Source organism: Ambystoma mexicanum, chromosome 8 (genome assembly GCF_040938575.1).
Source record: "Ambystoma mexicanum isolate Mex_15411 chromosome 8, UKY_AmexF1_1, whole genome shotgun sequence".
NCBI lineage: Eukaryota > Metazoa > Chordata > Amphibia > Caudata > Ambystomatidae > Ambystoma > Ambystoma mexicanum.
Window position 1 is genome coordinate 775,120,499 of NC_090929.1, and position 26,744 is coordinate 775,147,242.

The 26,744-nt window shown below is 43.8% G+C and overlaps 1 protein-coding gene across 1 annotated transcript in view; it reads right to left on the minus strand.

Annotated features, from left to right (window-relative positions):
• Nucleotides 1–26,744, minus strand: part of MYPN (myopalladin) — a 1,604,598-nt gene that overhangs the window by 92,911 nt on the left and 1,484,943 nt on the right. The window contains exon 18 of the mRNA XM_069610599.1: nt 21,262–21,427. Within this exon, the coding sequence (XP_069466700.1) occupies nt 21,262–21,427 (166 nt within the window). The remainder of the gene's footprint in view (nt 1–21,261; nt 21,428–26,744) is intronic.

The following is a 26,744-nucleotide window of genomic DNA, read 5'->3' on the forward strand; positions in this document are numbered from 1 at the left end:
TCTACTGATGAAGCAAATGGGGTGCTCCCTACCTTTCCCATCCAGTTGACTAAGGACTGCACCTATAACTGCATTAGAAGCATCTGTCTGTACAATGAAAGTTTGGTGATAGTCAGGAGCTCTTAGCACTGGAGCTTGACAAAGGGCTTTCTTCAGGTTTTCATAAGCCTGATTGCACTCCTCATTCCATCTGACCTTTTTAGGGAATTTAGGAGAGGAGATCACATTCAGAGGAGAAGCTATAGTCCCATAGTTCTCTATGAAATTCCTGTAGTACCAAGTGAGGCCTAAGAAGGCTCTCACCTGGTTCTGAGTAGTAGGTGTTGTCCAATTTTGCACAGCTTCAATCTTACTGGGCAAAGGCCTTATTTCTCCACCTCCTACCTCATGTCCAAGGTAGCCCACTTTACTCTAGCCAATCTGGCATTTACTTGCCTTTATGGTCGGATTGGCCTGCTTTAGAGCCTGCAAAACATGTCCTAGGTGGTCAACATGCTCTTCCCAGGTTTGGCTGAATACTGCAATGTCATCCAAGTATGCCATGCAGAAGTCCTCCATCCCGGTCAGAACCTGATTTACCATCCTTTGGAATGTAGCAGGTGTATTTTTCAGTCCAAAAGGCATAACCTTAAATTGGTATAAGCCAACTGGGGTAGAAAATGCAGTTCTCTCCTTGGCATGGTCTGTCAGGGCTCTTTGCCAATGGCCTGACGTCAGATCAAATGTGCTGAGGTACTTGGCTGAACCAAGTCTATCCACCAACTCATCTGTCCTTGGCAAAGGATGGGCATTAGTCTTGGTGACTGGATTAAGAGCTCTATAGTCTACACAGAATCTCAATTCTTTGGATCCTGCCTTTGGTACTAACACAACTGGGCTAGACCATGGACTAGTAGAGGGCTCTATTACCCTGAGGTCAAGCATCTTGCTGACCTCACCTTTTATGTGGGTTCCTACATTCTATGACATTCTGTACCCTCTGCTTTTTACTGGCAGACAGTCACCGGTGAGTATATCATGCTGGCCCCAAGGGGTCAAGCCTGGTGAAAGTGAGAACAGGGAGGCAAACTGATTTAACACAGATTTGCACTCCTCTTGTTGCTCAGGTGTCAGATTTGAAGAGAGATTAACTCCTTCAATCTTTTCATCCAAAGGTAAGCCTCTGAGGAGATCAGGGAGAGGTTCACTCTCTTCTTCCTCTTCTGCTGAAGCCAGAAGCAAGGCTCCTACTTCAGGTCTTGAGACATACGCTTTTAGTCTGTTGGTGTGGAAGACTCTGGGAGCCTCCTTGGGATTGCCCAAGTCCACCAGATAGTTCACCTCTCCACGTTTTCCCACAACCTTGAAGGGTCCCATCCATTTGTCGTGCAAGGCCCTCTGCCTTGTTGGAATCATAACAAGAACTAGCTGGTCTTGAGTGAACTCAACCATGTTAGCCTTTTGATCATGCCAATGCTTGATCAAAGCTTGACCAGCCTTCAAGTTATCACTAGCTTGAGCCATCATCTGTGACATTCTCCTCCGGAGTCCTATCATGTAGTCAGTCACTTTAACTGGCTTGGGAGAAGGAGCACTCTCCAACCCCTCCTTAATCAGGGCCAATGGATCTCTGACTGGATGGCCATAAAGAAGTTCAAAGGGACTATAACCTACTCCCTCCTGAGGGACTTCTCTATAAGCAAAGAGAAGGCATGGCAGTAGAAGATCCCACTTTCTCTTAAGGGGTTCTTCTAAAGCACCTAGCATGCTCTTCATGGTCCTATTAAACCTTTCAACCAATCCATTTGTCTGAGGGTGGTAGGCGGTCGAGAACTTGTAGGTAACTCCACGGTTTTTCAACATAGCTTGCATGTAGTGGTACATGAAATTTGACCCCCTGCCAGAGATTACCTCCTTAGGAAACCCAACCCTGGTAAAAATACCAAGGAGGGCCTTAGCCACAGCCTGAGCTGTAACAGTCCTCATAGGAATTGCCTCAGGGTACCTAGTAGCATGGTCTACTACAAGAAGGATAAACCTGTTGCCTGAGGAGGTTGGAGGATCAAGGGGACCAACAATGTCAATCCCCACCCTCTCAAATGGGACTCCCACCACTGGGAGAGGCACTAAAGGTGCCACATTCTTGGAACCACTCTTACCAGAAGTTTGGCAGGTGTGACAGCTCTTGCAGAACTTATCTACCTCAGCCCCCATCTTTGGCCAATAAAAGTAGATTGAGAGCCTTTCCTTGGTCTTCTTGAAACTCAAGTGACCAGCCAAAGGAATCTCATGGGCTAGTTACAAGAACTGAAGTCTGTTTTCTTGAGGGACTACAAGTCGATTGTAGTCTCCAGGTGCACACCGAGTCAGTTCACTGTAGAAGAGGCAATTTTACCAGTGCAACCTATACTTCCCAGGCTCTTGCCCATCAGCCTGAGAAGCTGCCTGGTGGCGAAGACCTTCCAGAGTTGGACATTCTCTTTGTCACTTACGAAAAGCTGACCTGCTGGGTCCACTTTCTGCCAGTAAAGACTGCAGCTCAGGATGGTCAGCAGGATCCAGATCTCCAATAAGTTATTGGCCTCCCACTAGCTCTTCTTCAGAGTCTAGTTCAACCACACAGGGTTGTACCTCCCTCTCAGTCACAGCTGGAGGTGGAGTTACAGGTGTAACTTTGGACAACCTAGGGGAAGTCCTTGTTGAAAGCACTGGAGTGCTTGCTGCAGGTTTCTTTCTAGAGGTCTTGGGTTTCCCCTTTGCTTCTGGTTGTTCAGCTATAGCAGTAAGTAGCTCCAGTGGAGTAGGAGTGATTTCTTCTTCCATCATCTCCTTAGGAGAACCTCTCAAGGTTTTCTCCTTTGCAGGTCTGGTTAGCTCTTGTAACCTTTTACTAGGAGGTCTGGGGGGTGTGACACAACTCCAATAGTTTTCATGTCATTTCCCAACAGAACCCTTCCTTGTACCTCACGTTGTACACTGACAGGTATCTTCACAGTCATATCATTACACTGGCTGAGAACTGGTAACTGGGGACACATCTGCAGAAGCCCTCCAGCTAACTTGGTGAGGCATTTGGGTGCCCTAGCAACCTCCTCTGCCTTGAACAAAGATTCATTCACCATAGTTATGCTGGCCCCAGTGTCCCTAATGGCAGGAGTCTCCTGACCATTCACCTGGACACTGTCCTTATAATACTGTTTAGTATTATCTGGGATAGAATTTTATAGATCTAAATTATGTTGTTCCCACAACCCCAGGGACACTAAAGAAACACTGGCTGAGAATCCAATGGGATCATCAGCCAGTAATAGAACGTTTCCACTTGTCATTGGTACTTCCTCCTCTGGAGCAAAGGCTAGGGAGACAGTGTGGACCCCTGAAGGTTTACCCTTACATCTGGGATCCCCTTTCACATGGTCAGTAGAGCCACAAGCATAGCATTTACCAAATACCTTCACAAATGGTGACTTGCTCTGACCTCCTTCTGGTCTGGGACCAGAAGGTACACTAGCCTGATTTGGTTTCCCATGTGGCTTACCCTTATGGTGCTGTTTGGGGCCCTATTTGGGATTGGAATTATTGGAATTCTCTTTGGAGTCCTTTTTAGGCTGTTTTCCCTCATCGTTTTTCTGAGTTACCCCAGAATCCTTGTGAGTAGCCCTGTTGGCAACCCACAAGTCAGCAGCCTTAGCTAGCTTCCTGGAATCTATTTCCTTTGAATCAGCCAAGTGCTGTCTGAGCTCAGGAGAGCAGGCATCATACATTGACTCCAACATAACAAGATTGTTCATTCCTTCATAAGTCTTCACTCTGTATCCCTTGATCCATCCCTCTAAGCTCTTCAAACTTTCACTCACCCAGGTAGCCCAAGGGGTGCCATCATGCTTTTTGAGGGTCCTAAACCTCTTAAAGTACTGGGAAGGGTTCTTCCCAAATCTAGCTATTAAAGCTAGCTTCACACATTCATAGTCCATCCTATCCACCTCCCCCAACTCCATTACCACATCAGATGCAACAGGGGGGGTCTAGAGAACAACCAAGGAAGCAACTGATTCCCTGTGATGTCCTGGAGCCCATGATTATACTCAAACATAGCCAACCAATCTAACACATCCAACTTAGGTTCATACATACCCACAATCTCTTTAGGCATCCAGGTTTTTTTGGACTGGAACTCCTAGAGAATCCGGGGAGTGAGTATTTTCAACAGACAATTTCTTCATCTCTAGCTCATGCTTGAACTCCATTTCTCTGAGCCTTAGTTCTTGATGCTTTTGTTCAGATTGGGCACTAATTCTTTTGAATTCTAAATCAAGTCTCATTTTTTCTAGTTCAATGAATGCAGGACTTAGTGTGGGACCTGACAAAGGTCCAGCAGACATAGCTTGAGGTGCTAGAGCAGGCAGAGGGCCAGTAGGTGCAGTTACATTGGCCTCACTGTCCTCATCTGACTCTACAACAACATTATCAACACTTTGATCCATATTAACTTCATCACTGTTGTCTACATTTGCTGGGGATCTAGGCCCATCTGAACCACTACCCAGACTTTGGTTTTCTAACAATATTTCTATCAATTCCAGTTTCTTGCCTTTTACAGGCAGACCCTTATGTCTACAAAGAACTCTTAAACACTCAGCAGTTTTTGCAGAAAGGGACTCCTGGCTGCAACTTTCAATAGTTGACTTGTTAGAAAATAGCTTTTACAGTGCTAAGCTTTGTGGTTAGTTGCACTAAATTATCAAAAGCACTCTAAAATGTATACTCAACACAAATCCCACCGCTGTACACAAGTGTTAGGCAGAATCCTGTGCAGTTCCCTTGGGGAACACTGCAAAAAGATTAAGACTACAGGAGTGGGCAGTAAACCCAATTGGTAGCAGTCTGCACCACCCAGATTTACCTGGTAGCTGTGGCTGAGCAGTCAGACTTCTCTCAAGAAGAGTAGGGCAGAATATAGAGTATACACAATAGGGCTAAAAACACAGTAGAGCAAACCAACACTGACCAGAGCTCTGTATCAAAAGTATGTAATTATTTATTTAAAACACACTTTAGGCAATACACTAGCACTCTAAATCAAAAGAAAGATAAAACACAGTCAGGTAAAGTATAAACACCTCCCTGCAGTATTTCCACAAAGGTACTTTTACTCCCTCGCGGCTTTCTGGTTTACCTTCCACCATTTCCCCAATAACCATGTTACCTCTCACACTTCAGGGAGGTGCTGCAATCCTCTCCCACAGTCATTCGCACTCTGGAAAGACATACAAGTACTATTTCTTCAGTGATCCTCATCCAGCACCTCACTTCAAGATCACCTCTCTTAATGGTAATTATAATCTTACCTTTATCTGGATTTTCCTACACAAGGACTCATAATAACAGGCTCCTCTCTTCACAGTGATCCTCCAGACATCCGAAGAGGCAAAGCCTTCTGTTCTGTCCTGAAGATTCTGAAGACTCATTCCTGACAGGGTTTTCTTCCCCAGAGGGTTTCCCTAGGGATTCTGTGCTTCCCTCTCTGTCTGATAGGAGGAAGAGGTAGCCAGAATCATTAGGGGGATTCTTTCCCGCTTCAATCTTCAGAGATTCAAGTTAGTGCTAAGGTTTACTTGTGGGATTGTAATACATACTGTGGCATTTGGCATCCTCTGTGAAAGCACTGCAGTCATGACTGTCCCATTTGTGTGTGAAATAAGAAAAACTCCTCAGCATAATTGGGATTATATTCTCCTTGTTTGCATGTGCTTTCTTTAAAGCCTTCAAAAGCGGTTTTGTGTACGAACTGTAGTCAAACACCCAGGCTCTTACATAATTACATAGCCCCACAAACTGCTGCATCTACTCTTCATAATCGCCTCAGCTCTTTCAGGTATCACTCTCTTTCACTCATTTGAAATTAACTGGCCTATGGTTAACACCTCTTCTTGACCATACTGTAGCTTCTCTTTGTCTACTTTGTATCCCTTGTCTGCTAGGGTAGTCATTAACTGAATCGAGTCCTGCCTGCACTCATCTTCTGTGGTGCTACAAATTAAAATGTTATCTATGTACTGTATCAGAGCACTCTTGAAATCAATATTGCCTAGGTCCATCTGTAGGACTCTGTTAAAGATCCATGGAGACCCACAGTACCCGTGGGGCAAACAAATATGTTTCATATATAAATAAACTATATAATAAACTATATATTATGATATAATATAATATAATAATAAACAATATAATAAACATATATAAATAAACTATCATATCATATCAGACAAGTCTGGTGAAACGTAAATGATTTCCAGTCTTGTGAGTCTTTGTGCAACGGGATTGAGATAAAACGCATTTTCCAAATAGATTACCGTGAAATATCGAGCTTCTACTAGGATACTGCATAGTATCGTTGCCGGGTTAGGAACTAAAGAAAACTCTGCATCTACAATCTGGTTAATCAGTCTCATATCTTGTATAAATCTCCACAACCCAACTTTGATTTTTTTCACAGGGTACACCGTGGTTTTACACGATGATTCTGATGGCCCCAGGATACCTTGTTCCATCAGTGCTGAGATAGTCTTAAAAATACCCTCATCCGCCTCTCGTAACATTGGGTACTGTCTTGCTCGAGGTAAAATTGCTCCTGGTTTCAGCTTTATTTTAACCTCCTCTATCCCCTTCAATAGGCCTACGTCATAAGGGCCTGTAGTCCACTTTCTCCAAATCTTTGTAAAAAAATGCTGGCCGCTGCTGCTTTATCGCCATGAGCTGTGGGATCCCCTTTTCTCTATTCTAATCCAATATGTGATGCTCATAAAGAACACTACTTCATCATCTGCTGGGCCATCTCTAAACATGTCATTATCAGTGATGTCAGTCAACCTACACCCTTCTTCAATAGCTATCACTGTTCTCCATGGTATAGCCTCATCATCTGTTCCTTCGAGCATTGCCATCCTCGTACTATGGCTGCATCTAATTCTATTGGGGTGGTCTGTCTGCCCTCTTCGTACATAGGTATCTGTGGTCTGAACAATAATTTGTCGGGTATTCTCATAGTCTTCCTCACTAAGCCAGGTAGCCATGTTCACAGAATGCTCACCCCATAAAGAAAAATCTCTGGCTCTATTGGAACGCCTCGTAGATCCATTTGTCCTGTATATTTGCCGATATAATTTCACCCACCTTCATGTAGTATATTCTAGGAGTGAAACACACTATCCCTTTGTCAGTAAAAGAAATCGTCATGTTAAGTTTTGTCATCAAATCTCTTCCCAAAATGTTAACTGGTGTCTTCTGTGAATCTGTGAATACAATAATGGAACAGACATGTCACACTCTCCTATAAAGACTGGTAATTCATCAGTAAAAGGAACTTGACTCGTAGCTCCAGAGAACCCTTGAGCATTCATGGCATTTCCCGACATTGGGTATTTTCCCTCTCGTATACATAAACAAGTAGCCCCAGTGTCCATTAAGAATAAAAAAGATTTGCCTCCTATAGTCACATCGATCCTTGGTTCATCTTGGTGGTCTGGTGTACATGATAGAACTGAACACATCAAATAGCCCTGTGAGCTGTCCTATTGTGGATACATGCATACCCCTGTACCTGTGAAAGGATTTCCTTCCACCATAGTGACACCCCCTATTCTAGGTGTCAATAATGTGTTTGCATTCTGCTGTATCTGCATAGGGGCGTGTTGCGACTGCCCTTGCAGTGGATTCATTTGTGCTTGCTGTAATTTCAGTGGTTGCTGTGCCTGTTGCATTTGCAGCATCTGTCTGATATATCATTTGATCTTGGACGAACCCTTCCCTAGCTTGTGAGCCATATGGTGGAGGATAAGCTGTCCCCCCTCTTGAGAATTGACCATTCTGTACATACCCTTGGCTCCCGCATAGGCGCGCAATGTGCCCTGTCATCCCACAAGTCCAACATGAAGGAGGAACCCTTCCAATTAGTCCCTCTTGGTTGAACCCTCCTTGCACATTCTCATTCTCTGCATTCTGAAACCCACCTTGATTGTTTTGGAATCCACCCCTTCCTCTGTATCCCATGCTTCTACCTCGTGGTACAAACCCATTCCTTCCTTGGTCCATCGGGCGCTGATTATTCACCTGCGATGAACCCGCTGCTTGCTGTACTCCTAGTGCTTCTCCACTTGTCAATACTGCCCCTTTTTGACAATTTCTTCTGAACTAGTTTAGCGTCCTCAAGTTTCCATGCCTGTTTTCTCTTTTTGTTTTTCTCCTGCAACAGCTGACAGTGATGCACTATCGTCAACTGTATTTCTGCCCATGGCTTTGCTTCCATTCCCACTTGCTTTTTCATTTGCCTCTGTACTTGGTCGGCCAACCCTTGACATAAAATGTGGTAAAATAATGCCACACTTTTTTCCGACAGCTCCCTCGTTTCAAGAGTCAAGCGCTCTAGAATGTCCTGAATGTAAGCAAGAGGATCTTCATCTTCTTCCATTTTACGTGCACAGACAATATCGGACACAGAAAGATAGGAATGTGAGGAAAGAGAAGACGAGAGAAGACGCGAAAAGTGCTTCTCTAGAGGAAGGGGAATAAGATGGTCAGATTCTAGTGGATCTGCACCAAAGACATCAGAGTCAGCCACACAATCAGACCGACACAAAGGAGCATCTTACGGTCAGAGGGGGGTGTCTCCACCACCCTATGTGAGCAGACTAAGGACATTGTCAGGCAGACGGCAATGCGGGAATATTACCCCTTCAGTCGATAGAAAAATGATGAGAGAGGAAAAGGAGTGCCATGTGTCACAAATCCCGTTACTCTAAAAAGGAGGAACGAGACCACAGTATATACCATGGCCACACATGGATCAAGAAAATCTTAAAAATAAGCTTCCAATGTTGACGTCGGGAGCCGGAAAATGGATACATGAGTTAGAAAAAATGACGGGAGGGAACACGTTAGCTATCAGGGATATTAAGGGTCTTTTAATGCCATACTTGGTGATAGAGCTGATGATGTGTGGACACATGCAGGTTACCCTGGTGTGACTACAGTTCATACTGTGCCTGATGGAGCGCATTTGCAGAGCCATGGAATAGAAAGCAATATGATTGCTATACCCGGATACATCAGACATGGGAGCTATAATGACATGTAAAATGAAGGAATCAGAGGATCCTTTGCTTTACATCCAGAATTTCCAAGATGCTTTGGTGCTGGAAACTCTGGAATCTTGGGGGAAATCCATACCCGTGTTTTACCATATATTATGCCAAGGGCTGACAGATCAAGTACATCAAGTACAGAGGCAGCTCAAGACATTGGTAGGAATTGAGGCCAAACCGTGGTCTGAAATACAGTTGACCAGAGCACACTATTGCAGGCTGCTGCAAGAGAAAAATTGCAAAAAAGAGGCTGCACGAAAAGGTGAAGAGGCAAAATGAGTGCAGAAAAAATTGTCAAAATATGCCATTGAAGGGGCAATGATCACTAACACAGACAAATCAAACATGCAGCAGGTCAATAATCAAAAGCAGGTTGATCAAGGCAATAATGGTTTTTACCCAAGAAGGAGAAGTTTTCGAGGAAGAGGATGGCACAGTAATCAGGGAGGGTTCCAAGGCAATCAGGGAAGTTTCTAAAACATGCAAAACAGCAATCAGGATATGTCAAACGGGCAAATAATCAGACCACCGCCAATATGTTGGACGTGTGGGATGGCAGGGCATCTAGCACGCGCATGCAGAAATCAAGGCATGGTGCAAAACGACCAAGGTACAAGAGCACCGGTGGTGAATCCACCTGTGTTTTTACAGCAGGGTGGAAAATCACACGGTGCAGCAGCAAGTGCCGGGAGCACAGCAAAGTTTGCAACCTCAGAATATGACAAATTTTCCACAAGGACAGTCTCAACAGCCACCGATGCAACTGTTACAAACAACAAGTACAGGGCAGGTACTGAATACTGGAATAAGAAATAACACTGGTGATGGAGGAAGTCCATTCACTCAACATGAGACAAAGTTATATATGGACTAGATCAAAGAAGGTAGCAGGCGCTCCTCTCCAGAAAGAACATGGCATGATAACCTGTTCTGAGATGAGAGTTTGCAGCACACGCTGTTTGCTCACTGTACCTTTCACAGATGGGAAATATCCATTTGCATAGCAGTCTTTGTCCCGCCCACATGGGCAATCCAGCACCAAAATGCTAGGCAATTCCTCTCTGATCAAGAGTACCAAAAGCAACCCCATACACGTGTTTCAGCCTTGTTGGGCCTCATCAGTGAGTTGGAACTGTGCCTCTCTGAGCACAGTGAGCAGGCAGTCCACGTCTGGTTACCCCCAGGTAATTTAGGGTGACCAACCCCAAGTTCCTTGCATATATATCAAAGAAGGTAGCAGTTGCTCCTCTCCAGAAAGAACATGGCATGTTAACCTATTCATCTCAGAACAGGTTATCATGCCATGTTATTTCTGGAGAGGAGCGCCTGCTACCTTTTTTAAATTATATATGGACTATGACAGCTCACTGGGAAACCTGATGTGTTCTATCCTATCAGTGACACCAAACCCTCACGAGGAACCAAGGGTAGATGTCCTTATAGGTGATAATGAGAATTATTTCTTAGTTGACACAGGTGAAATGTGCTTGTGTATATGTGAAGGCAAGTTTTCTTTGTCTGGCGATGCCATAAATACTCAGGGCTTCACAGGAGCAACAAGTTGTGTTCCTTTTACAAAAGAACTTCCAGTTTCCATAGCAGAATATGACATGATGTTCCACTCTGTATTCAAGGCAAACCCCAGTAAATATAGTGGAACGAGACATAATGACGAAGTTAAAAATGACAATCTCATTCACGGAGAAGGGCATAGTTTGTTCAACTCTAGCAATGCATTATTTGAACGTATGCAAAATGATTCGAGCATATGCAGGACAAATGGCTATGAGAGCTGTTCTATTGGAACCAGAAATATTCATCTATGGAGTGCGCATATTAATGTCATGGCTACCAGGCCTTGCAGACAAACCAATGGGAACCCCAGATGAGTTTCTATTTAGGCCAAGACTACCTATGCATGAGGAAAAGGGACAAGTGTTTCCCTTGGCAATACACACAGCCATAGTGCAAGCAAAAAATGGCATTGATCGATGGTTGTGATGACGAAGGCAGACAATGGTGCACAGTAATCGCCATAGAGGAAGGATACAGATTGACTGACGTCACTGATGATGATTTGTTTGAAGAGCAAACAGGTGTAGATGAAACGGCAGTTGAGGTGAATCTCATTTATTGGGTGAAAATGATCAAAGAGAAGTGCCCCAGAGAATGATGCTGGCACAAAAACGTCCTGTATATTTTGATGACAACATGGCAAAGGTGCCTGTCTCAGTGTGGAAAGCAGACCCTTATGACGTAGGCTTGTTGAAAGGAGTCGGACAAGCAAAGATTAAATTGAAACAAGGAGCAATTTTATCAAAAGCACAACAGTATCCCATGTCTAGGGAAGCAGATGAAGGGATTTTCAAAACTATTTCTGCTTTGATGGAGCAGGGCATTTTAGTGACGTCAGAGTCATCATGTAATACTGCAGTTTACCCTATCAAAAAATCAAAGGGAGGGTCTTGGGGTTTAATCCAAGATCTGCGCCCAATAAATGATATTGTAGAGGCCGAGTTCCCTCTAGTCCCTAACCCGTCCACAATCCTATGTAATATTCCCATTGAGGCAAAGTATTTCACGGTGATTGACTTGAAAAACACATTTTTCTCAATCCAATTGCATAAAGACTCACAAGATTTGACGTCATTCACGTTCAGACAAATACGTCTGAAAAGTACAAGGTTACCGCAGGGGTACTGCGCGTCTCCTTCGATTTTCAACAGAGTCCTGCAGATGTACTTAAGCAATATTGCATTAGAGAGTGTTGTCTTGCAACATGCGGATGACATCTTAATTTGCAGCACAACATAGGAAACGTGCAGACACAATTCTATTCAGCTATTGATTGTATTGGCTGAGAAAGGATATAAAGTAAAGAGAAGTTACAGTATTATCAACAAGAAGTGCTGTCCATAGGCCAGCTAATCTCACATGAGGGAAAAAGGGTTACCCCAGAAAGGTTTGAAGCCATATTAAACACGATAAAACAAATGGAGTTTTCTAGGATTATGCAATTATGTCAGGGCATGGGTCTTTGACTACAGCTCCTATACCAAGCCCTTGTTACAAGCCCTAAAGAGAGCACAGGTGACGAAAGAAAAAATTGTGTGGACCGAGATCATGGAAGAAGGGTTTGTTGAACTAAAGAAGGCCATTTGCCCGGCACCAGTTTTAGGGATTCCCAATTATGCAGAGGGATTCTACCTGTTTTCAAACACGAATGGCAGTGTTATGACAGCAGTACTCATACAGAGAACCACATTGAGGTACAAGCCCCTGGCATACTACAGTGGGAATTTGGACCCAGTAATGAGAGGTCACTTCCCATGCAAACAAAGTCTAGCTGCCCCAGCGTTCACCATAGAGAAAGCTACAACCATTGTGATGGGATGCTCAATGACGTTGTTCGTCGAGCACGCACTATTTGCCATTCCAGAGAAACCAAAAGGCACATTGACATAACAGAGAGCTTCGGTTTATGAAGCAATCATATCAAATCCATCGATTAAAATAATTTGATGTAAGATAGTGAACCCAGCTATGTTTATAGCAGAGCCAGTCACTGAAGGAAAGCCAATCCATGACTGCACAAACTATGAAGAATTTTATGGTGAGAGTCCCAGAGTGAAAGAAAATGCATTGGCAGAAGGAGAACTCGTCTTCCTTGACGGTTCTTCGAGAATCGATCAAAATGATGGGCAGAGATATACAGGCACCACTGTGATGAAGCACACTGCAAATGGAGAATTTTGAGTACTCATTAGTGCACGATTACCATCTCATTATTCGGCACAAGCTTCACAATTATTGGCATTGATACTCTGACTTGAGACCAGGAAGTGACGGTGTACAGTGACTCCGCCTCTGTGACATCGACTGCACACAGGCCTAGCGCGCTAGAAAAGGAGGGGTTACCTCCGAGCGGATGGCACGCCACTGCAGCATGCAGCCTTATTGGACAGACTCATTAAGGCACTACAACTCCCAGTGGGCATAGCGGTCATGAAATGTACCGCCCACACGAAAGGGACAGATTTTATCTCATGTAGAAATCAAGTAGCAGACATGGAAGCCAAGCGTATGGCGACCAAAGACGAAATAATAATGAATGTGGAAATAACTGATGTTCATGAGAGAATGATTCTTGCACGAAGTGAACCTGAAGGTTACAGTAATATGGCGAAAACCCAGTTAATGGAGCTCCAAGGGGAGACACCACAGGAAGAGAAAAACCTGTGGAAGCGGAAAGGGTGTTCTTTAAACCCCTCCGAGAACTTGTGGTGACAGGATAGCACTGGTAAACCGGTGATGCCTATAGCCTTATTGAAAATAGCACTGGAACAGTTACACTATCCAGCGCACATGACAAAAGAGAATCTAGCAGCGATAATTGCCGAAGACTAGTTTATACTGAACTTGGCAGAGCACATTGCTTTTTTTATAGTGAACTGTATAATCTGCCAACAGTTCATGGCTGGGCATACACTGCATGTAATTTGAGGAGTCATCCCAAGGCCCAAAGGGTCTTTTCAGCACTTTCAAGTATGTAATGGGTACAGGTACCTAATTTTTGTGGTGTGTCCATTCTCTAAATGGATAGAAGCAGGTCTATGTACACACCCAGACTCTACCTGTGCGGCCACATTTCTGGTGAGGGAGGTGTTTCCCAGATGGGGAGTATGCGAGGTCATGAGGTATGACAATGGACCTCCCTTTGTTAATGCAGTATTTGAACAGATCAGCTTGTTGCTTTGTATAAAGCACAAGTTTTCTTCGGCTTATCATCCTCAAGGGAATGGGATATGTGAGAAGCTCAACAGCTTGTTAAAGGAAAGGATAGCCAAGTTGAAGCTTACTCTAAAGAAGGGACAGCTACACTGCCTTCCACTGGCACTGTATGCGCTCAGAAACTAGCCTGGTTCTGACCACCATCTCACGCCGCATGAAATCGTAACAGGCAGAAGGATGCAAATGCCACTAACACCCCGAGATAGAGCTAGATGTGATGCTCAGCCGACAGGGGAAGTGTTAGGATCAGAAATGCAAAATTACTTGAATTGCATGACATCTTGTCTTACTATAATTTCAGGACAGCTGTAGCGACGACAAGAAGGGTGCAGGGCAGCACAGAACACAGAAGGAGATATTGCAACAAACCAAAGTGGGACGAGCCAAGGTTCAACGGTCACTTCAGAGTGGAGGACATCACTCCCTCTGCAGTCAAGTTAGAGGGAAGAAGAGCTTGGATCTTTTTGGGTGACATCAAGCCATACAATGGAGAAGACCCTCTGCCCTCACCCAAATGCATAGAGACTGCAGACAATGGGGAAGAATCACAGCACATGCGACGAGATCCATGACGAGGAAGAAGGACGCATGACCAGCAAAGCAAAGGCAAAGAACTTTTGTGCAAGTTGTGGCTTTATTTTAGACATTTCCTCTGAGCAAAATACGGGGATAAGGACATAAAAAGATGGACACTCTGTGCTTCCTAGTTGTAGGGTGAAGAAGAAAATTATACGTATAAGCCACAACATAGTCTGTTGACTTTGAACTTTGTGCTGAGCCACACTGAAGCCTTGATAAGAAAAGGATATGCCAAATTTTGATCGAGGACACATAAATTGGAAGAAAATACAGTATCCTGACTCTTTTAACACAGAAGACGCAGTAGTGACATCACTAAGGACGTTTTGATCTATTTCGAGTTAGCATTGAGGTCATACCCGTCGTTAGTGGGAAGGCTCACTAACATCACTGAATTTCTTCAAGATCCTGAAAACGAAAAGACAATAAGAAGGCTGCTCATCGCGATTGCCGAGCAGTTCCTTTTGTTTCCAAAATACAGGGCAGACAAGACAAATGCCCCTGTCACCAGAAGATAGCAGACCAGCAAGCAATGTGTTTTTTCACCTAATTGAGGACTAATTGAGGACTTTCCAGAGCTTGTGGGGAGACCTGTCAGTGTTGACGTCCTCACTTTCATCAGAGACCCAGCAGACTCTACACAGATAAGCATGCTCCTGCATGGTATTGTAATGCAGGTCGAACTTTTTAATCATCATCAAAATTACCGGAGAAGATGGCAAACTTTCCGTCAAGGACAGATCGCGAAAGTGTTGCCAGAGGACTTCACTCCTGCTTATGCTGACAAAGAAACTACATGTCGTCTGGAGTGAAACAGATAAGAGACATTGACTGGGAGCTTGTTTATTTTGATACACAAATTAAAGACTTCCTGAACTTATTACCATAGAGAAAAGAGAACTGTTTCCAGAGACAAGAGACAATCTATTATCCAAAGACATAGAACCCAGATATAACGAATGTATTAAAGATTTAGTCTTTTTTCCTTAGATGATCGAGGTGGGCAACCAAAATAGTAATCTTGTCCTCCCTCAGGAGGAGAGACGCCCGTATTGGCCCAGAAATAGGTGTTGTAAATTAACCTACAGAGGAATTATTTACCTTTGCATAGTGTTCATTATTGTATTACTCTCACTGACGATTTTCAACTGCATTTTATATTGGTGCACAAAGCGTTCAGATTCCAGTGCACCCACCTAATGATGTACGCATGAAACCCATGAAGGTGCCCAGACCTTACATAGTCATTCCAGTCCCTAGAAGGTCTGATGGAGGAATGAGTGAACTAGAGATGGATGTGATGAGCAATAATACACACACATTTGTGGTAACAAACAAAATGAACTGCCGGAGACAGGGTCAGCGGAGCAAACATGAGAGGGGTAATAAAAAACACACACATACACGCAAACGATGAGTGCATATACACCTGGTCTAGTGTCAACAACTGCAGAACCACTTTCCAAAGAATGGGAGAAGTTTGGACAACCTACAATGAGAAGTTAAAAAACCAAGTGAAGCCAAAAGACAAATGGAGAAAGCTGAACTTTTAAAGAGACAAATTGAGTTGGAGAATAAACAAACAGAGCAACATTGACAAGCACACCTGATCTAGCGATGGAAGGGGCAAGTACGAGTCCTGAAATACAGCCACATGCTGGAACAATAGCAGAGTCAATATGGACATTCATAACCAGAGCAAAAAAGATACAAGAGGACAAGGGAAGAATTACCAGACTTTCTCCTAATCAAATGGTACAGATGAAAATGCCTGGATCCTGATTGGAAATACCTGAGAATCCTCCAGTAAGTAGAATCTATATGGATGTGTTTAAAGATGTGATTATAGCAAACTACAGAAAAACCTTAAGAATCAGAAGAAACACACAAGAAGACAATAACAAACTAAACGACTACCTGGACAGCACAGCACACTTGGGAAATAACATACGGCACCAACATATGAAAGAAGGTGGAAGACGAACTTCAGCGGAAGAATGCTTTGTTTGTGCACTCTTACCATAAAGCATGGGGAAGTCTAAAAGCTTCGTAGCTGTGGAAATTGATGTCATGAAAGCGCACTGTCTATCACACATAGCAATGTGCAAGACCAGAGGCCAGTTCATGGGAAGTGATGCTTCACTCAAATAAGCAACTGATCCAAATGAAGACGATTATGTCCAGGACGTAAAGACAAGAAACAATGGAAAAACAAAGAATATTGTGATGAGATATGAAAAGCCTGGAGTTAAAGGAGCAAAGATCAGAAGAGAGGCAAACCAAGACTGAACGTTCAAGGAAAAACTCCAGAAGAAGCTCGGAGTTGGAAGAACAGAGGTCAAATGCAAATCTGGTGAACAGTGCTTTCACCAGACAGATGGGAGAAATGAGTAGTGATATGCAGAGCATGGGTAGTGATTGGGTGTTACCAGGCTACTATTGACATAGTACAGAATGGATGCAAGCCATTATGGCCAAGACATGCAAGACTGCTAACATGGGTCAAAGACAGAGGACGGCCCTTACAGATAGTGCCATTGGAGAATTCCAAATTGTGCTTCAGAAACAATGGTGCAAGAAAAATGAGATAAAATCAGAACTGTGGACGCATCTTTGACGCTCCAGGAATGATGCATGGAACTGCAGTGATCATGGATCATTATTGGGCATGTGGATCCAAAGCATATATCAGACTACCAAAGAATTAGGGAGGTATATGCACACTAGTATATGTCCATGTTCCAACATTGGTGATTCGGAAAAGTGATCTGAATATTGACGGTTTCCCAAAAGCAGATGCTCACCTGTGAAAGAAGAGATCTGTGGAACTGATGAGCCAAATTAAGAGGGATAATTACTTTTCTGCCAAATCAGAAGAAGCCTTTCAAGCGATCCCGTATGAACACAGGTTGTTCAGCCTAACCTCTTCAGTGTTCCCAACAATTCTGATGCCAAGGATTCAAATTGAAGCAAATACTAACTGATTGCAGATAACCAGATGGGAGTTACTGCAGACCATCAACACAACCATAAAAGGATTCAGTGCAATCAAGGAAGAGTTAAGGGTGATTCGATTAATGACTCTCCAGAGCAGGTATGTCCTTGACATGATCACAGCTATGGATGGAGGTGTTTGTGCATAAATTGTAGAATTATGTTGCACCTTCATACCTTCGCACAATGATGAAAATGGAACTTTAACAGAAGCCATATGTATGCAGACAAACCTACAGAATCAGATGATAGATGAATTTAACGAGGTTGATGACAACAGTTGGTTTGGATCACTGTTCTCGTGGGTTCCGCAATGGATGGTAGATGCATTCAAATTCCTAAAAGCCCTGCTAGTGATGATATTGCTTTGATTCTGTGTTATCGAGATAATAATATCTCAGTGCCAGAAAACTGCAAAAAGTCCAAAAGGATGAAGATCATGATTGATGTCGAGTCAGGATGGGAGCCCAAGGACCTGACTGATGAAGAAATAAGAGAATTTGTAAAAGCCAGCATTTATGCACCAGAAGGAACAAAGTTTCGGTATCCAAGGAAACACAGAAATTATGTGGGAAGATGGATCTATTTTAATCCAAGTGGAGAATGTCAATTAATGACATGGAACAAAGATGAGCATGTAAAAACAGCAGGAAGCTTGAAGGGAGTCATAAAGGTAAGTACCCCAAAGAGACATTTCTTCAGACCTCTATGTGTGGATCCAGAGGATGAAATAAAGGTAGATACAAAGGAAGAAGTGAGAGTGGTCGATGAATCACCGAGAGGGGGAGTGAGGAGAAGAGGAAGTGCCAAGCACGATTCGTACTCCAGCCACCCCTTTTGAAGTACCAGGAACATTCACGCCGAAATATGTGACGTATGATGAGCATATAAACCAGCAGAGAGCCGCACGCAGTTGGGCTCTGTCCAGTACCTATTAGAATAACAGCACCTATTGAAGTACCAACACCTACGAAAACCTGGACAGTAAGGTACCCATTGAGAAAACCATATCGACAAGTGAGACAGAATGACGATTGTCAGAATGTAATACCTCAAGAAGCTAAGAAGATACTGAAGGAAGACGAATGATGACGTCATAAGAACCCGGACTGACTCACATATAGAAGATATAACGACCTGAGAATGATGACAAGAGAGACGAAATACAATGGATACGCGACATCCTGAGGCAAAAGTGAAACAATTGATGTCAAGATGTACTCCAGCCACCCCTTTTGAAGTACCAGGAACATTCACGCCGAAATATGTGACGTATGATGAGCATATAAACCAGCAGAGAGCCGCACGCAGTTGGGCTCTGTCCAGTACCTATTAGAATAACAGCACCTATTGAAGTACCAACACCTACGAAAACCTGGACAGTAAGGTACCCATTGAGAAAACCATATCGACAAGTGAGACAGAATGACGATTGTCAGAATGTAATACCTCAAGAAGCTAAGAAGATACTGAAGGAAGACGAATGATGACGTCATAAGAACCCGGACTGACTCACATATAGAAGATATAACGAGCTGAGAATGATGACAAGAGAGACGAAATACAATGGATACGCGACATCCTGAGGCAAAAGTGAAACAATTGATGTCAAGATGTCATATGCACAATGAAGATATTCAGTTAGTTTTCACATGTACATATGCAAAGTAACTGCAAGAAACTAAGAAATCATGAGGCTTGCATATGTTTAGTAGTAAGATAGATTGCAGCAAGTGCCACCTGTACATATATCTACCTCAAAAAGCACTTTATATAAGTATACTTCCACTACACACAAGAGCAGAATCAACCAAAGGTAACTAAAGGTCTCAAGAAGAGAGTCTTGCAGCAAACAAATTGAGAATTAAAGACTGAGAGAAACTCAGACGAAGGTAACCATGCCATGAAGCCAAGGTCGTATCAGCTAAAATAGGCCAACAGTGGATGTAATTAAAGAGAAGAAGAACAGACTATCCCGTTCAGGAAAGGTCAAGATAAACCACAGATGGCAGAAGACTGGCAACATTAAATCAATTACACAAAATTGCATGAAGATAAGGTCGATTTCACAGTGTCAGAATCATGTGACCAGACAAGCAGGAAGGGATGAAACGTTCACACCTACACATGGACCTTTGCCATACCCAGATGCCTTAACTTTCCCAGACCAATAAACAGACTCGAGGCCAACCACAAAGAAATCATTGACACATGACCACTGAGGTGATGATTGATTGTAACAATAATTGGAGGGAAGCTGGGGTGCAGATGAACTCCCTGTACCTCGCCGGCTATTCTGCACGTGCTAAGTGGAAAAGTATGAGTGGGGTTGATGCCAACCCAATCATAGTGGACCGTGTAATCTAGGGTCCTATAGTCAGTAGAACCAATGAGACATTGTAATTTTAGTGACGTTTACAGTAGTCAATTTTAAGGAAGGGCTTAGTTGCCCACCTGACATTGTTTATCCAATCTCCTCTCCCTGTTACCATATACAGATATAGTACCTATATTAAAGTTACCTTCCTAGAACCAATCAAGTTGCATGCTAAGTTTTCAGAGTTACACGTCAGTAGTGATGAGTTTTTGGTATAAATGTTATGTTTTTTCTGAAATTTATTGGAGTTGAAGTGAGAAGGAAGATCGAGCGATTGCCGATATTAATTGAACTCCCTGTTTTTTGTACTTTGCCAAACTATTGAGTTGTCATTATTGATTTGGTGCAAGAGTATGAATCTGCATCCCCATCCATCTCAAGGGTTCTGCTGCTCATCTTAAAGTGCAGTTTGGAAACCCCCCGTCCTATGGGTCGGCTGGGGTCCATCTTGCACACCGTGGCCACTTTGCCTTTGGGCATAGACTTGCCCCTGGGACCCACGTGCCAACCTGAATGACCACTGAGCATAGGCAGTAGCCTCTCCCAGTGATCACCCTGTCCAGCCAAAGTACCTCTTAGATGTCCCTAATGGGAATGGCATTTGACCCTTTGGCTCAGGGAATATCCTTTGTCCAAACGTGTGCCCCCTAAACCAACCATTGTAGCTACGTGTATTTCCTGTATCCATGTACATTGTCTAATTTCACAGGGCATGACTAATGAAAAAGTTGTTTTTGCTCAGACTAGTAAAGTGTAGCTGTCTGTACTGATAGATGGCCATCTGGCACTCAATAAATAGCCAAACATTAACCTTCAGCTTGCCTAGGGTGATGACTCTCAGATGTTCTGGTTGAATGCCTCCAAGTCTTGAAGCCAAAAAAGTTAAAGACACAACTCTAAAGTCAGGCTCACATGAATCTAGAGACCTCCAATAGACTGTTGCTGGATCGGAGTAGTCATGTAAGTAAATATGGGTACATTTAGCTATGATAAAAGTAGGCCCCTGTGCATTTTGTCAGCAAAGCAACAGGGCTAACATGAGAACAAGCTTGGGAAAAGGCTCTGCTGTAACCATCACCACCCTGCTACTTGCGTAGACCTCAGGGGACCTCCACAGCACCAGTGCCAGCATAACCAACCTGCTGGACCTCCCCTCTCTGGTCTGCCTGCTTGTTCTCTCAGACAGCCGCTTCAGATTAGCAACGCGTAGTGATGCTACACTACACAAACACAAGCCTCACCCCACACGGCAGGGGCCACGCCTGAGTCTCCCAGATCAACAGAAGGTGAAAGGATGGAAAGAAAGGAGGGGCCAATCCCCAATACACACGAACACTTGGACACAGGAAGTTACTCTCTTATAAACATAGTACATTCGTTATAAAATGATTGCTGCAGTACCTTACTCTTTGATCATTGCCCGATATAGTTTCATTGTCCTTCTTCCAGTAAAATACTGGTGGTGGCATTCCAAGTACTCGACTTTCCAATCTGACGGAATGGCCTTCCGGTACACCACTGTTCTGTAGTTTTTCAATGAACACAGGTGCCTGCTTGACTTCCTTGGCTGAAAAAAGCAAATAAATATATATAGTTATCTCTCTCTCTCTCATCCTCTCACTCTCTTGCTCTCACTCGGTCTCTCTTTCTCTCTCTGTCTCTTATGACAGTACACTTGTGAGAGTGAAAGTGGAGGGGGGGTGGTCTTTTTTTTAAAACATTTCTCTGTGTACTTGCACATCTTTTTTGTCTTTGCCATCGAGACGTGAGCGGGTGAGTGTGTGCCCAGGTCTTTATGCTGCCCCCTAATTTATATATTTTTAGTCAAACCCACGTGCCTAAAGCCCCTTGAGCCCCGTGTTTTCTCCCTTTCCCTCCCCACTCTCTCTTCCTGAGTACACGAGCCCTCCCGCCTCCCAGCCCGTCCCCGTGCTCTCCTTGGCCACACACCTGCAGCTCTCGGAGTCTAGCAAACCGCGGTAGCTTTGGCCGTCTCTTTGCAATTGAGACGTGAACGGGTGAGTGTGTGCCCAGGTCTTTGTGCTACCCCTAATTTATATATTTTTATCCAAATCCATGTACCTAAAGCCCTTTGAGCCCTGTGTTTTCTCCCTTTCCCTCCCCACTCCCTCTTCCTGATTCCACCAGCCCTCCCGCCTTCCAGCCCGCCCCGTGCTCTCATTGGCCACACACCTGCAGCTCTCGGGGTCTAGCAACACGTAGTAGCTTTGGCTGTCTCTTTGCCATCGAGACGTGAACAGGTTAGTGTATGCCCAGGTCTTTGTGCTACCCCTAATTTATATATTTTTAGCCAAATCTGCATGCCTAAAGCCCCTTGAGCTCCGTGTTTTCTCCCTTTCCATCCCCACTCCCTCTTCCTGATTCCACAAGCCCTCCCGCCTCCCAGCCCACCCCCGTGCTCTCATTGGGCACGCACCTGCAGCTCTCCGGGGTCTAGCAACCCGCGGTAGCTTTGTCCGTCTCTTTGCCATCGAGACGTGATCGGGTGAGTGTGTGCCCAGGTCTTTGTGCTGCTCCCTAATTTATATATTTTTAGCCAAATCCGTGTGCCTAAAGCCCCCAGAGCCCCATGTTTTCTCCCTTTCCCTCCCCACTCCCTCTTCCTGATTCCACAAGCCCTCCCGCCTCCCAGCCCGCCCCCGTGCTCTCATTGGCCACACACATGCAGCTCTCGGGGTCTAGCAACCCGCAGGGTGCTTTGGCCGTCTCTTTGCCATCAAGACGTGAACAGGCAAGTGTGTGCCCAGGTCTTTGTGCTACCACTAATTTATATATTTTTAGCCAAATCCGCTTGCCTAAAGCCCCTTGAGCCCCGTGTTTTCTCCCATTCCCTCCCCACTCCCTCTTCCTGATTCCACCAGCCCTCCTGCCTCCCACCCCGACCCCGTGCTCTCATTCGCCACACACCTGCAACTCTTGGGGTCTAGCAACCCACGGTAGCTTTGGCCGTCTCTTTGCCATCGAGACGTGAACAGGTGAGTATGTGCCCAGGTCTTTGTGCTACCCCTAATTTATATATTTTTAGCCAAATCCAGGGCATAAAGCCCCTTGAGCCCCGTGTTTTCTCCCTTTCCCTCCCCACTCCCTCTTCCTGATTCCACGAGCCCTCCCGCCTCCCAGCCCACCCCCGTGCTCTCATTGGCCACACACCTGCAGCTCTTGGGGTCTAGCAACCCACGGTAGCTTTGGCCGTCTCTTTGCTATCGAGACGTGAACGGGTGAGTGTGTGCCCAGGTCTTTGTGCTACCCCTAATTTATATATTCTTAGCCAAATCTGCGTGCCTAAAGCCCCTTAAGCCCCGTGTTTTCTCCTTCTCCCTCCCCACTCCCTCTTCCTGATTCCATGAGCCTTCCCGCCTCATAGCCTGCCCACCCCACCCTCTGATTGGTCCAGACGAGAGGATTCCCCTACATTACCAGTTCTCCCAGGGCAGCCCCCTGCCCGGAAGCCCATCGGCTAAGGACCTGGGCAAAGGACGACTCTTACAGAGACGACTCCAGATCGTATCTACAGGTATCCGCAGGAGAAGCATTAAGACAACAATGAGTACGTGTGGCAAGGGCGGGGACTGAAGCAATTACTTCATGCCACACTTCCCTACCACTCAACCCCAGAAGCTAATCTGTCAGAGTAGTTTGCATTTAGAAATTGTTCCCAATAGCATATCATTTGCATAATTGCATTTAGAAACTGTATCCATAGCATATCTGTGGCATAATTGCATTTAGAAATTCTATCCTATAACATATATGTAGCATAATTGCATCCAGAAACTCTAGCCTATAACATATCTGTGGCATAATTACATTTAGAAATTGTTCTCTATAGCATATCTGTTGCATAATTGTTGGCATGTGCCACACTTAGATGGAATTCTTGAGTTTGGCCTGCGTCACAGCTAGAAAGAACTGTGGATGTTGGCATGTGCCACATCTAGATAGAACTGTAGATGTTACCATGTGCCACATCTATATAGAATTGTGAGTGTTAGCATGTGCCTCACTTGGATGGAATTCTTAAGCTTACCCTGTGTTGCATCTAGATAGAAATGTGCCTGTGAGCATGTGCCACACAGATGGAATACTTAAGTTTAGCCTGCGTTGCATCTCGATAGAAATGCGGTTGTCGGCATGTGCCACACTTGGATGGAATCCTCAACCTAGCCTAAGTCGCATCTAGATAGAATTGTGAGTGTTGGCATGTGCCACATCTGGATGGAACTGTGAGTGTTGGCATGTGCCACACTTAGATGGAATTCTTAAGTTTAGCCTGCATTGCATCTAGATAGAATTGTAGATGCACACTTATATGGACTTCTTAAGTTTAGCCTGAGCCACATCTACGTAGAAGTGTGATTGCTAGCATGTGCAACACTTGGATGGAATTCTTGAGTTTTGCCAGCGTCGCATCTAGATAGAAATGTAATTCAATGATTGACATACGATTCACCTGCCGAGCCTGGACCAAGCGTACAATCATGAATCAATAACCAACTTACTAACAATCTTACCCCTCTGCACACACCTCACAAACTCTAAACAAACACAACCACAGCTCTATAGCACAACAAACCGCACAAACTTCACTACACTGCAACAACAAAACAAAACACACATAGACTCGCACAACAGTTCACGACGGCTACCGAACGGAAAGCACCCCAAACCCAGCCAACGGACCCACCGGGCTGAGGCCCCCAACAGCACATCACTGCTCTCTTGCACTTCTCCAGCTTATTCCCACTAACTCACCCCCCATTCCCTTTGTTCAGAGCCGCCAGAGTGCCAGGGGACCACTCCGGTGGTGATAGCGTGCGGTATAAATATCCTTTAACATTAACATTAACATTAACTAGTGCATGGCATAGTTAAGGTTAAGACAAATTGTCTATGGAGTTTCAGAAAATAACTTTTCTTAATAACTCTTGAACCCTTCCATAAAAAAACCTGAAATGATTCCACAGTAAAATATTGTGGTAGCTGCCCCAGCATGGAACATTTCTGAACCTGTTTTAGGACAACCTCATATTTTAAAGAAATATTGTTTTGATTGCTTTTTGAACATTTTTTAAAGTACGGTTTACTCATAGTAAAAAAATATTTTCTCAGGGAAAATATCTTAAAATGGCACTTCGATTTTCAAGATGTTTTGTATGGACCTAGCTGTTATCATCGATTGGTGTATTGAAAACACATTTTGAAAATCGATCTGCTCAATTTTCGCGTTATTCACATTTTAAGATGTATCTATAAATTATGCATGTGCATAATGAAAGGTCATCTTTTAAAGAAACTGTACACAGATGTGTAGAAGATATAAATTACATACATAGATGCTACTATAAAGATCAAAAATCACATAAAATTAAGACTGACTTTTATGTCAGTATTCATATGTATATAAAATGGATAGGAGATTTAAATTGCGTGCGTGTGGCAATGTTACACTCCTGTACGCCTCTGAATGTATTGAAAATTCACATCAAAGTTAGGGTTCAATTTAAAGTGGGCATTTGTACATACAGAACACATAACGCAAGAGTAGAGTTAATGTTCATTTTATATACAAACTGTACACGTATGTGTGGGAGATGTACATTTATTACATGTGCACTAATACATGTCTGGAAACACACATCAGAGTCAGGACTGATTTTGAGGACAGATTTCAGAACGTTTAAACTGCATAACATACAAACTGTACACTGATGTACGTATTTAAAATCTCACATTAAAGTACAAGCTCACTTTAATGTGCGGTTTTAATACATGAACAGAATGTATGTACATTTCATATACAAAATGTACGCATATGTGTGGGAGATGTACATTTTTAAAATATACACGAATGTATTATTAAAAACGCACATCAAAGTCAGAGCTAACTTTGAGTTCATTTGCCAAGAGATGTAAATTTGATACATGCACAAGCTGGATAGCTCTTAAACGATTTCTATACATACTAAAACTCACAACAACGTCAAACCTGACTTCTATGAGGGTTCTGATATGTATAGGGAAGGATGGATATCTCAGGGGCAACACGTTTGTCTTGCAAGCTAGACAAAGCACCTTAGTACAGGTCCGAATCCCGATACCACGCTTAGAAACCACTTGCTGCTATTAGGCATGTTATAAAAGAACAATTACAATTTATTATAAATATAAATAGGAGGCATATAGGTGGTGTGCATGTCAAGACTTTACACCAAACACTCATACGCTATTTCTCCGCCATACACTCACGTGCCAGACACTTATACACCAATCACTCAAATGCTTTACACCACGTATGCTTACAACACATGCACTTACGACAACCGCACTTGCACCACGCGTTCTTGCAACACACACACCTATGACCCATGCCCTTAGAACAAACTCTTATGACACTCACACTTGCAATACACACTCCTACAATATATGTGCTAATGACATTCTTATAACACTAGTATGTCAGACACTCGTACGACACACACTCTTCCAACACAAACACATGTAACACAGAAATAGTTGCAACACTCACACTACACTCACACTTATGGCTCTCTGTTTTGCTTTATCGTGGTCGCTTGTGGAGATCCCGTACTTACGTTCTCCGGACCCTTGCAAAAGTAATCTCATGACTCAGGTGTCTAGCAGTCAAAATCATAAAATTACACCACATGTTATTCGAAACATCCATACAAACAGATATTGGGCGAGCACACATGCAGCACTCGAAATCCATTCTTTTCTCGTTATGGTTTAAATCCAACTGTTGGCATTTGCCGACGAAGTTTGGACCACATATCATTTGATAACAAACATCAGCTTGGGTGATATTATGGGTAATGATACTGGTCATATTTCTCCATTTCCGC